Source organism: Caloenas nicobarica, chromosome 10, assembly GCF_036013445.1.
Source record: "Caloenas nicobarica isolate bCalNic1 chromosome 10, bCalNic1.hap1, whole genome shotgun sequence".
NCBI classification, from domain to species: Eukaryota; Metazoa; Chordata; class Aves; order Columbiformes; family Columbidae; genus Caloenas; species Caloenas nicobarica.
Genome location: NC_088254.1, coordinates 12,769,746 through 12,783,576, shown reverse-complemented (window position 1 = coordinate 12,783,576; position 13,831 = coordinate 12,769,746). Strand labels below are relative to the sequence as shown.

Here is a 13,831-nt window from a genome sequence, read left to right as displayed (position 1 = left end):
TGTTATGAAACTATATCTTAAAGTAAAAGCACATGGATTTGCAGAAGCAATAGTTATTATTTGGCATCTTCTAAAATTAACTCCTTAAGCCATTGATAGTCATCAGTGACAAAACTCTTACGGGTTTCAGTAGAGCCAGGCTCTTACAAACAGCATATATTTGTCTCTTTCCTAATATGGGTCTCTCAACTCTTGAGCAAATTTTCCTAATGAATCACGGGGTTAAATAGCTTTTCCACTAGTCAGTAACTTAACTCCTCCACAGCTGTGCAATATTTTTTCCTTTCAACAACAACTACTGAGGCTATTAATGGTAGTTCTCTATAGTACATCAGGAAGTCAATATGAATAGAACAGCCATATTTTGAACTGTATGTTGAAAAGAGAGCTAATGCTGTGCTTTTCAACGATTACTTTCTCATGTTGGTTACATCTCTATGTTGTTAAGAATGTATTTCGATCAAATACCATGCACACAGAGAAGGAAATATTTTTTTCATGTATGAATCTATGTTAGTGAAATAAACGTGGCACAGTCTGACAGGGCTGAAATCAGAATTTTTTGTACAATACCACCTGTGAGGTAAATTGCAGCACATGTGATTACAATAGATGATGTACATATAATTCTTTGGGATCCACTAACAGAGGCTAGTTTGGGGTGCAGCTGTCAGATAGCTGTTAAGAGGCAAACAAAGAAAGAAACCATCTCACTCTGATGGTTCTGGAGCTGGAAAAGTGTAAACTCATGAAACAGGACATAGAACTAGCAACCCTACTTTGCTGAGCTGAGTTCAACTGAGAGTAGCCATAACTGCATTGTAGCAGTAAGAATTGGAAGACAATATAAGCTGTGATCCAAAATCTTCAGTATTTACAGCACTGTATACAGGCAGAAATATCCTGCATTTTCCTACATCACCTACTACATTCTAGTTTTGCAATTCACATAATTAATTGGTTGGAGAAATAAGCATGATTACTTTCATGTGCAATTTGTACAAAACTAATGTTTGTTAAATATTCTCATATATGGATAGGTATACCCCAAACAAAATGGTATCACAGACAGAAAAAGTGAACATCTAATGTGAAGAGGAAGAAAGGGGAAAAAGATTTTTGTAATGACAGTCATACATTTTAATTTAGCCCTAGCAGGGAAGACAAAATTGTGTATCTCATGGATATAAGATGATCACTTGCAAGTGATGAGCTGAAAGTTAGGGAGTATGGGTTCTATTATTTATTTTGTCTCACACAGTTGCATAACAGTGGCTACTTAGGCATTTTTTTAAATATCATCTGAAGTGATTTAGAAATGTGAGTACCGTATATATGCTATGGGGTTTAGGTTTAAGTATTGCTTCTTGAAATGTAACTTGAAATATCCCTTCAGTACCTGTTAGCACTTTTAGAAAATTGTCTCTGGGATGTCTGTGGATCCTATCTGAAAAGGACAATGTACAGAATACCTACTCATGTTTTTGAAATATTTTATTCTATAAGAAGAAAAAGTGCGATTAGTATTTAGTCTTATTTTGGCAAAGGTAGGTATTTATTACATTCCAAATGTTAAACAGTTCTGAATAATTTATCCAATAATTTCTCACAATAATTATGACAAGTATATCTTCTATCACTAAATTGTTTTCTGCTTAAATGATATAGCCATTGGAAATCATCACATTCTCTTAAAAAAATCTGGCTGGGTCAGAGCTAGGCCACTTTACTAAATTACAGAATTTATGCCTTATATGTTATTCATCACCTGACAAATTCTGCTTTTGGTCTAGTTTAGTCTAATGCTAGTTTTATGATTTTGGTATAGACAGGGCTTGCTTCCATTGTTCCTTCTGGATGAAAGTGCCATTTCAGAAATTCTCATTAAATCATTCAGAATGTGTCCTGGAACAATATGACTAAAATAGATGAATTCAAATTCAAAACACTAGATTACTTAGCTGAAAAAAATAACAGAGCATGATTTCCTTGAAGGATGTTGTAACAGTTTCCTAGAAAGATGTGGAAATCCTTTTTTTTCTTTAATTTTGTTGCATGACAGTTATGTTCAGTAATGCAGACTGGATTTCCCGAGTCACACAGAGATGCAGTCAGAAATGAAGGCATATTAAGTAATTTTATTTTGGTATTTATAATCAAGTAGCCTGAGCATCAGTTTGCTAATTTGAACATTCTGATTGAAATTGGTGTATAATAATTTAAAAGAATGGTTTTATTAATGGCCCAACTTAGTAGGCATTTAAAGGGCCAAGTACAAGTGGCCTAGAACTCCTGCCATTTAAGTTTATAGTTCGAGCAGACTCTCCTAAGGCTCCTCTCAAAATTCATGTAACACTTGGCTTCCTTTGAACTAATAAATATCAACTACAAACTTAATTCACCCAAATGTATGGCTGTTACACTGTTAGTAAGGTAGGAAAACAAGCCAGACTGTTTGTCTTTTACAGCCTTAATAAGAAAACTTCCTTTTGTACTGCTGAAACAGGTGCTTGGAGAGAATGCTCAGCGCTCTGAAACATCGTACCAGTACTGGGGGGTGGCAGGATGGGAAAGAGAGCAGGTGGCTCAAAACACCTGTGTGGCTGATTATGTTAGTAAGAGGGAGGAAGCCAGGCCTGGCCAGCCCTTTGTAGCTGGCCAGCAGTCCCTTACAGGGAAGAAGCTCTCCCTGTGTTTCCTGCTCTGGCTTTCTCCACATTTCTTGTTGTTTCTTGCCTGATGAGGTAGGTGGTAGTATTTGTTTCCTGAGTGGATGAATGGTATTTTTGGAATCATAATTTGGACATAAGGTATAAGAAAGTTCATTTTTTTTTCTGGCTTATGTATAGTGCTTTAGAGTGCTCTAAAGAAGAACTTGCTTGCCCTGGAAATTATGTACCTTTTAATTTGTTTTTTATTTTCAGTCTTTGTTGGAAATATTGACCAGGATCTCCATGCTCAGTAAAACATGTAAAAGGTTCAGTTAGAAGAACTGAGCTTGCTTTAATTGGAATAATGGCTTTTTGTCACCAGTAAGTTTGAAAATAGCCTCTTGAAGTTGTATCCAATTTAGTTTTTGGTTAGGAACAACAATCATAGGCAGAATACTATTTGAGAATTTGTCATGCTTGCAGTTCACATGTTGTCAGAGGTGTGCTTAGTACTTGTCAGAGATTTCTTTTTGTACTATGGCATGGTATTGGTAAGATGGTGCTAAACTAATACACACCACAGTGCTGGGTGGGGAATTTAATTAGGATGAATCTCACTTGTAAAGGTAGTATTTCAAATTTTTGCTGTAGTATTGGGAAGTGAAGTGGCTGTGATGACTTCAGGGCTTCTCAGGTGCAGTTTCCCCATATAAGCAGACAGAAGGGATCGCTGCTGGGGAACATTTTGTACTGGCCCTTCCCATGGTGTAAATCTGTCTCTTGTTGCAAGGTGGCCATAACAAGCAAGTTTCATTATTTGAATTGTTATGTGGTGGATTTACATAGCTAGTTCCCTAAATCCTCATAAAAATCTCACCAATGAGCACTCAAGACTGCTTGGACTTCTTTGTATCATCTTGCACATTACTTGTAGTCCCTAAGCTGCATAGGCTATTCCAAAGGAAATAAGTTAGCATGGTGGAATTGAAGTTGCTTTTGCTGGTGAAAGTTGCACTTTCCGATTGTACTAGTACTGGCTGCACTCTCTGGGTTTCAGTTATCCTTTCTATTTTAGTTCAGAGTTTCTGTCAGGGAGTATAACTCATTTTCACAAAGTGCTTGCTGCAAAAGCTACCTGAGCGCTGGATGGAATCAATCTGTTTCCCATTCTGTGCTGCCTTCTTCCCTTGATGTAGCTAGATCCACATTTTCTCCAAAATCCATCTGCCTAGTGGCTACCTGGAAAGCCTGAACATTGCCACTCTTATAGTTCACGTAGACCACTAAAAAGGGCAAATCTATCATCATAATGCAATGTTGTGCATGTGTTATGCCAGAAACTAGAAAGCTGTCCTAGTGAGTGTTTCTTCACACCTGACAAACATCTAAATCTTCACTTTTGCTGCTACATTGCTTACAGCTGTGCATACAAACAGCCCACAGAACTATTCCACCAGTTCACCTGAGCAGCTCTGGGGCTTCAGCACAGATTCATGTGCAACCTTTTCAAAATTTGATTTGATTGTGATTATTTTTTTCCCCTAGTATCTTCAGCTCTAGATAGTATGCATGTTCATCTATAATAACTTCTGCCTTTAACAATCATAAATTTCTCTATTTACATTTTTTTTTGTAAACAGTTACATCTGATTGAAATATCAAATCCCACTTGACATTTAAATGTCATAATAAAAACGTACAAAATGAGGACAGGTTATTAATGAAAATATGCTTTTTGTTGGCAAGTGGACTTTTTTCTGTTTTGAAATACATGACCTTCCAGTTAGACAAATATCAACATTCGAAGGCATCAAAATGGCCAAGGACAAGTCTGATCAGCTTCTTTTTATAGTCTATAGCACCTCCCAGTGTCTACTAACACGTTTAAAAGAAAGTAAGCCAGCTCACCAAAAATGGAAGTAAGGTAAGGCATGTATGCTATTAAAAGTTGATGTACTAACACTAGGAAACTCCTTTCAAAAAAAACCCCACCAGTAATGGGAGTATTCAAAAAGTGTTTTGATTGAAGTCATGGAGATGAGTGGTGTTTATTACTCTCTGTTGAATTTATTGTGGTTATAAGTGCTATGGCATGGTCCTGTTTTCTGTGTTTTTGTTTATAGTTTTGCATTGCTCTGTTGATGTTTTGACTGTGCTTAATTTTGAAAGATTGAATACTGAAGGAAAATGTCAGGTTTTTTTCAGAATATCTAGACTTTTTAATAATTTCATCCTGGTTTTGAATTGTCAGATTCCCACTATAAATTTAAAAGAGCAAATACTCAGTTGGAATAAGTTGACATAGCTTTGCTGACGTTAACTGGGATTTACCTGTCTGATCATCTGATTCAGCCTGTTAAGAATATTGTAGTCTTCTGTTGATAAATCGTGCAGGTTCATATCATAGGCAGTGTGTGAATGCTGTAAAAAATTCTATTAGAATTCAATCCTTATTTTGTTCTTTATTTCAGAAAATAAGTAATAGTCAAGAGACTGTATTGACTGCATTGGTATTTTTATAGCTTTTTGTGTGTTTTCATGAAGTTGTGGGCCACATCTGTGAATATCCACTTCCAACTTTTCAGCACCAATTGTTACGAAGAATTTTTTCCATTTGTGTAAATGATGTCATGTGTTATGAAAGTTTTAAATTCTGACAATTTGGTGCTATGATTGTTAACCTCGATTATGTTACTACCATAAGAATTTTCACTGTTAATTTTTTCTTAATAATATTTATAAATTACATACACCAGAAGGCTACATGACCTTTCCATCAGCTCATATCCAGAACTAAAAATTAAAAATAAAGTTGAAGGTCAAAAAAAACAATTGAAATACAGTTGCCAAATATAGTCATAGACAGTCAATTATGCAATGAAAGTAATGTGCCACCCAAGAAGAGTAACAGCCTTCATTTGCCTAAACTTATTCTGTTTTGATGAGGAAAATGTTCCAAAATATACTGCTGGTTAATACGTCTTGTAGTGTGGAACAGTATAATTATATGCTTTAGGCTGTCTTGGTTGTCTTGAGCTGGCAGGAAAAAACAGCTGTTCTGTACTCCAGGATCACAGAAATATGAAAAATGACTTTTAGATACTCAAACAATACAGAAGGCTGGAAGCAGTGAAGGGAGAGATCTGGGTTTTGGTTTTGTTTTGCAAGACTGACTGTATAAGGAATTAAATTTTCTACCAAATTCTATTTGCCTGTATGGAAAATTGCTTCCTTAACAGTCATCTGAGCTCTGTGTTTTTCTGCCTAGCTACTGTCTTCAGTTATTTTAGTTAACATTCCATTAGTCAATTAATATTCCATAATAAAAATATTTAATATCTATAACATTAACACACAATTCTTTTGTAGGTTTGGAAATTTTTTCACTAATAATTTTTAAAGCTCTTTACACTAAGGTGAACAATTGTATTTCATAGAGGCACAGAGAGTTTGAAGAACTTTCCCAAAGTCTGTAAGCAAATTGCTTAAAAGTTTGGATTAGCCTCAAGTCTCTTGTGTCTCAGGTCAGGGCCACTTCAGCACATTTTCTTCAGGATGGAGCAATAATGATACAATACTGAATTTTTTTGTATATTCAGAAATTGTAAACAATGCGGGGGAGGAAGCTGTGAGGGAGAAGGGTTGCAATGTATCTTTTTAAATGTATCCTGTAACTGCTTCTGCAGTCAACTGTTAAACTTGATTGATAGTTGCATAAAAATGTAACATTTATCATTTGTGATAAATCTCAATATTGAGAGATTCAGAAGACTGCTAAGTCACAGTTTAATTAAAAATGTGCATCAAATGAATCAGTTTAAGCACAATGTATATAGATTCAGCTTAGACATTTTTCACTGCTCATGCTGGCTTTAGCTCTTACCCCAGTTTTGGAGCACACGCAGGCAGACAGAACCCTGGTAATTGATATCAGCCGGTGAAGCTGTTGCCTCTGCCCAATCCCTCAGGTTTGATTTTCCCCTCACAAAGCTTATGCAATCACTTTGTGTTCAGACTCAGAAGAAAGTGAATATAAACTGCCATGGTTCTGACTTCACACATATTGAAAAATGCGGTAAATGCTGGTAAATACCACAGAATAGACAATGTGATGAAGATTCAGGAGGTAAATTCACAAATGGTGAACGGTTTTGTGTTTTGTGGCATCCCTGTCATCCTGTGTCAGTTGAGCACTGATCTGGACATTGATACGTGAGATGTGCAGAATCTTGCTGCAATGGTTCAAGACTCTTCCCTCCTTCCCTCGGAGAGTCAAAAAAGTCAATAGGAGCTGTAAGACAGGCACAACTCATCTACTTTGGTAATCTGCATCTCTGCTAAAACCCATCTTCTTCAGCATTTGATGGTGAAATCTGGGATTCGTTATAAGGCATAGGCTAAGGTATAGGCATAGAGTCTCTTCTGCTGGTTGAAACTTGAGAGCTGGTATCTGTCACCAGTGCTAGACAAAGCTAGAGAGGGAGCAGGGAAATCAGTTATATTTAGATCTGATTAATCACCATGGGAGAGAAAGTTATTGGCACTGAAGGCCAAATTTTGAGAGGATACACATATATTGCCATTTCAATGAAATCTGTGTTATAATTGAAGAGATTAGCAAAGTACAAATGTGAAGCTAAAGCACTTTCATGTTAGTGAAGGTTTGTCTTCTCCTGACAGCAATGTATTGGTTGAACCAATGACCTCTTGAAAAATCAAGAATGCAGTTGCAAAGTCAGACTATTGGTTTGGTTGGAACACACATAACCTTTAACTGAATCTGGTACATCAATACCTGCCTTGAAAGATCTGATTTTCAGATAGTGAATCTTCTTGGTCCTCTATGTAATATGTATTTAAGCCACAGAAACAAATTTTATATATTGGCACAGCATACGTATTCCAACATTTGTTTTACCCTGAAAAGCATATATAAAATGCTATTGAAAATATATTTTTGATTTCTAAGCAAGTTTAAGTATGTAACCACTAGCGCATATAAAATGTATTTTGTCATCAGTCAGGGTTTTAGGTTTGAACAAAACTGAGTTAGAGTTCATTTAATATTGCTGAAAACTATGACTTGTTGGATTTTGATCAAAATAGGAATAGTTTTCTGAGTTAAAAATTTTAATCAAGATTTCAGCTGTTTTGTGCCAAGATATCACTAGACTATATATATATTTTTTGTTTTGTTTTGCTTTTTTTGGTTGGCTTTAGAGCACACATGGAATATGATAGGATCAGACATCTTAAGATTCAGGTTCCGGGAAGGCTTTTCTGGTAACTAAGAGACCCTTTGAAGTCTTCAAAATGAGATTCCAAAGGCAACAGAGCGTGGAAAGTCCTAAAGCATCATCCAGTCATAGCTGTAAATCCTCTTGGATAGAGTCAAAATAAACTCTGATTTCTGCTGCTTTTTTTTTTCTGTACAAAATCAAATAAAATCTGGCAAAAATCATAAACAAACTGAAATGAAAGGAGTAAGCAGTAATAAGGAGAGATTTATTTTCTATCAAAGATAAGGAGTTAACAAATTACAATACCTCCAAGATTTGTTCAGTTTCTCTCACTTTTTACAATCATGAATTCAAAAAGGCTGTTTTGTGTGCCCACTTATTTTACATGAACAAGAAACAGCATTTATTTTTTTTAGATAAAATTCCTATAGTATAGGCTTGGACAAGATAGAATAAGTGATTGTCAAAGGGAGATTTTTATGACTAATGACAGATTTTTCTGGGTGACCTCATCTCTTGGCTACTTCTTAACTCTTCCTTTAGTTTTTCAGTATGTGACTCTCAGTTTTCACTCTGCCTTTTTGTTTTCAGAATGAAAACAAAGCTGTCAGGTGCAAAGTGATTTCCCCTGCTCAGTGGTGATCACTGTCCTCTTTATTTGCTTAGTTTACTCTTGTGTTATCACCCTTATGTCCAGCAGAAGGCTCTACTGCTTTCTGAAATGTGCACAGAATAATGTTCTGTTGGTACCTAACAAGGTCATCACTGTTGTAAACATGATTCAACAGTTTGCTTTCACTGAAACAGTACACACACATTTCTTGGACTAAGCAGTTAATTTCTAATGCTTTTTGAAACAAGTGTATGATAAATACGGATTAATTACAATTGGTGAGGATTTGGTTCAGTATTTAATTTTGTCATGGAATTTCAATCCACATACATTTAATACAGTGGCTTTTGAATTAAAATCTTAGGAAACTTTAACACTTTCATTATTTTTTGCTGTTACTTTCATGGAATGTATATATACATTTTATTCCGTAACTTACTAGAGAAGTTTGAAATACAAAGACCTTAATTCCTCACCATCTTGGCATTCTTACATTTAGAGTATCAAGAGAAGCTCTCTGAATTTTGGCACTTGCCAAAGTTATGATGATGTTATTCTACAGACATTTCTCAATGTGAAGATCGCTTTTCACATAATTCATGGTTCACAATTCTTGGACTAAAAACAAGTAGTTGACTCTGTCTGCAAAACCGTCAATGCAGCTTCCTTTATGAAGCTAAGTTATGGTAGTTAAAAACATGAAGTTTTGTCTTGTTTTCATTTTAGTAGGACATATTAGCAATTCAAAAGGGAAAATAATTCCTTTATGTAAGTGGAAAATTAGGATAAAATATGAAGATATTTCTCAGAGCAACACTTTTTGTATCCATTGATACAAAATTTGACAGCAACTGTTCTGGCATTCTGTCACGAGAAACATGTCTGATTTACCTTTTACTAACTTTCAGAACTGAAAATCATAGAGCAAGAATATTTGAACATTATAGTAATACATCTTTGTAATGGGTATTATTTTTTAAATGATGCTTTTCAGAGACCCTGGATAAAAATAGCCTGTTTAGTCTTTTTTATGTTAAAATTTTTGCTTAGGGAAAGTGTATTAGTCCAGGTGGGGTTTTTTTCCATGTGTTTGTTTTCTTTCCCCTCATATAATATAATTTTCTTTGAGTGTTTTAGTATAGAGCCCTAACCACACTGTCAAAAAGGCTTCTTACATATTCTGTTGAATAGAGAGTATGACAAAGAAGTTGTTTTTCCCAATACTGATTTTTTTTTTTTTTTAAGTTACTCAGAAAATTCATGTTATCAGTGTTGACATTTTTCCAATCCTCTTTGTCTGTATTTCCCCATTCTACTTGTCGAGCAAAAGCATTTGGGTATTATTTGCTATTAGATAATAGATAAATTAGAGCAAGAGACTTAAACTTAAGATGGTGGGAGACTTCTCACATGCTTTAATTAAATTTAGTGGAGATGGTTCATCATAGCGCACGTCAGTTACCAGATAAACCATTCAAGTATTGATTGTTTTTTCTCCTGATTCTTGTTGCATCTACCAGAAAAAAATTCAGAAATTTTTTTCACTGGAATATAAAAATAAGGGTTTAATGATTCAAGGTTGCCTTTCTGTCATTTGCAATAGTTAGTTACCATCACTAAATAGTCATAAAGTGTTCAGAAAACTACAAGAAAATGGATTGCCTTTAGCACTGGATGATCTGATACTTTCTAATGGTTTAACTACAGAACGTTTCAGGGTGTAACTAGTGTGCTTCAGCAGCATGAGATTCTGCAGAGACTTGAGAACCTTTGCTTGAAGTTGAAATAATGCTATATTACTAACAAAGTTTTTACTTAAGCAACGTGGAACTAAACAAAGCAAGTTTATATAATTCTTCAGCTCTATAAGCTGTCATAATATCTTTAAAGTGTTTGTAAATAACAAAAAATTGAGTATAGTGGATATTTACTTAGCTGCAAAAACTTAGAAGAAACTATTTGAACAGTCAGTAAAAGTTTTTCCCGTGATTTTTATGGGAGCAACATTTCAGTTTGAAACTGCCCTATGGTTCTCTACTGTAGTAATGTCCTCCTGAAACTCACTGGGAGTCTTCTTGAATATGGACCAAATAATTTATTTGGCTGCTGGCCATGTGTTGTCTTTCAGAGGAACATGGCTGTTCACTATGTAATAGTGTAGGAAGAAAGGAGACATATGGAAACAAATTTTAAAAGAAACAGTAACATTAGTCAATGAAGTTTTAACCAAGCAATGTAGTCATGAAGAAATAAATGATGAAGCCTGCTAGCCAGGTGCGTAGCATGCTAAAGTGCTGTTCTTACAGAAAATGAGCAGTCAGCATCAGTTGAAAGCTGAATCAAGCTAACAGTTCTTGAAGTTTGATTTATTGATTTCTTTTGCTCCTGCTGTTATAAAAAGTGCAATAATATGTACCACCTACATTAAAACTGTATTTAATAGCATCCTTGGAAATATATTTGTCCTTTCAGTTGACTATAAACACTAGACTAGCATGTCTCTGGCCCCTATTCCTTATACATTTGTTTTGAAATATGCAATATAATCCCAGGTATTTTCCTGTTGTATCTTAACAAAGTAATGTCTTTTCAAGCAGATGTCATATTTCGCTAAATAAAAATATATTTGTAATAACATGAACACCAAAGTGGCAAAAACAGTGAGTGTAACATTGATGCCTTCAAGTGTAAATGGAAGATCTATAGGTATTTGTGTGAAAAGTAGAGATTAGTATAACAATTCTTTTGCCAGTTCAAAAATTGTATTTGGTACAGATTTGCAAAATATTGTGTGTCCATTCTCTCTAGATGAGTCATGGTTTTGGAAGAAAGGGGAGAGAATATTTTTTTCAGCATCATGATCATTGTAATAATGAACTGCAGAAACTATAATAGATTTTGTTCCTGGCTTGGCAAACTCTCCAAAAGATTTTGCAAGACAGTTTACATAATTCTTTCCATTGAACTTTCTAGTATTGCATATGTTTTAATTGTTAACTCAAACACACAAAACTTTTAGGTAGTCTGTGGACTATATAAATGTGGTTTCATGTTTCATAAGTATTTTATGAGCAGCATTTGTGTATATACATTTTCATACTTGCAACCTTAATTCACTTGTTAAAATAGGCTCTCTGTTTGCTAATAGTTACCAGCTGTAACTAATACATTAGGAGATCTACAATGTAGTATTTAAAATGACGCATTTCAAAATCAATAACAAATGTCCTGCTGTAGGACTAATTGGAAAACTTGTCTTATACAAAGTATACTATACAAAATTCTTTTGAAATTACTATAAATCAAGGAATACAAAACAATGATGTGTAAATTTCTAAAAACTTAGAAATAGGAAAAGCGAAAATGTTACTTACTGTAGTTGTTGTTTGCTTCTCTTGTCCCTTTTACTTTGCCTCGCTTATCAATCCTCATATACCACTGAGTTCGACAGAAAAGTCTTCTCACTCTTACATCCCCCCCTTCCATATAATCATAGCTTCTGGTATGTCGCTCAGGGCTGGAACAGTTCACATTTGTAGCCATTTGCTCTGGAGTCATGTCATTGCAAGCTAAAGATATAGTGCCCATTAGAAAGATAATGTAAAAGTATGATCTGTAGAGCAAAATTGGCAGGATCCATGTCAGTATCCATTTGTGCATTATAGTGCAGTGTTCTGGGTGTTCATGAACAACATAATGAAAATTAAATCTCAAGTAGACTGTTGCTCTTAGGTCACCGACCTGCCTTCTGTCTTTACGAGTTACAGATTCATTTAAATGAGATTGTTCCCTCTTCTAGAATTCTGATCGTTATTCCTTAATAGTTAATGGCGAAATAGAAGAGCTTCTTAAATATCTCTTCAGTCAGAATATCCTTTAAAGACACAAGTTATAAAAACCTTTGTTGTCGTGACCTTCTGTACTACTTGAATTTGCTGCTTGCACTGAAAGTAAAAGATCTGTGAGAAAAGGTGCATGTGTAAGTCTTTATGCTCAATTGTTACAAATGTGCAAGGACACATTATGCTACTGAAAATTACTATACAAAAACGTACGACATGCTAAGCTGACTTTTAAAAAGATGCAAATGTATATACAATAGATATCTCTCACAACTTTTACATAAACCGACATTTAAACTGATTGTAAACATAGTTCTGCCTTCAGTATTAAGTCCTTCCCAAATCCCCTATTAATTCAGTTGAACTACTTTCTCATGCTTGGTAAAATTCTGCTGATTGCTTCACAACTATATATTCACTCTTAGTACAATCTATCAGATAACTTTTCTCGAGTTCATATTTCAAAACAGAACTCATAGTCTTAGCTCTGTTTTTTTATTCCCACCCTTTTCAGTTTATGAATAGAAATAGTTTTCTTAATGTCTTTTTTTTTTACGTCTAGCATATACAAATGAAGATAAAATGATTAGCAATTAGAAACTGTTGAATGTTCTTGTAAAGGACAGATAACTTACTTGTTCCTGTTGATAAGAGCTGGATACCCAAGTATTCCATTTCTGTTGTCTGCTTTTTGCAACATGAGACACTCTACTGTAGCTACAAACTTTCTCAGCTCAGAAAAACTCCACCAGAATTATAATTGTTTCCATAAATCAACACACTGGAGAGATGGTGTGTATGTGCTTGCGCGTGCATGTGTGTGTTGAGCCTGTTGTTCAGTCCTTTTCGATAAATACCTTTGCTGACCTCACTTGGAAGCAATTAGAATTTAACCAGTCAGCTGTCAGTTGAATGCACGAACAAAAATAAAAGGAGACTTGCATTGTATCGTGTCCAATGGTCATCAGAGGGAGCTATGTACACAGTTTATAGTTTAAATCTCCAAGAATCTACTTTCTAAAAACATATATTCTGTGGTGTGCGGATAGAATTGCTTTGCACGCTAGCTAGTGTTTCTGTGCTTTGATTTAGGTCAGTATTTTTCTGTCTCTAAAAAATTCCTCCTTCTCTCTGTTGTACTCACATGCTTATCTCAGTTTGCTTTCAAATCCCTTCTGCGATTTGGTGGATTCATAGTCTGCTTAGTGCCTTTCTGATGGATATATGAAACATGTGGGTCCATTATGTGTGTGTTGTGGCCATTATAGATCGTGCAGTATATTTATATATCATGGATTTGAAAAGAAGAACAACTGCACAGAAGATCATTGAGATCTTTATTTGATCAGCCATTAGGTGAAAATGAGAATTTATATTTGGATGTTTCAAAGTCTGACATTCAAACACAAGCTTTTATCAGCATGAAGGAAAAATTACTACTGGGCAAGAGCCTTCCTTAGCGTACACAGCTATTAGTTCTTGAAA

The 13,831-nt window shown here is 34.9% G+C and overlaps 1 protein-coding gene across 4 annotated transcripts in view; it reads right to left on the bottom strand.

Annotated features, from left to right (window-relative positions):
• FGF7 (fibroblast growth factor 7) overlaps positions 1-13,151 on the bottom strand; it is a 29,823-nt gene extending 16,672 nt beyond the window's left edge. The window contains exons 1-2 of one of the 4 annotated variants that reach the window (XM_065641975.1): positions 12,982-13,151; positions 11,879-12,463 (exon numbers count right to left, since the gene is read on the bottom strand). In XM_065641975.1, coding sequence (XP_065498047.1) covers positions 11,879-12,164 — 286 coding nt within the window. In that variant the 5' untranslated portion in view covers positions 12,165-12,463; positions 12,982-13,151. The remainder of the gene's footprint in view (positions 1-11,878; positions 12,464-12,981) is intronic. The other 3 variants (XM_065641974.1, XM_065641977.1, XM_065641976.1) reach the window with 3 other exon arrangements.
• Positions 13,152-13,831: the final 680 nt, after the last annotated feature.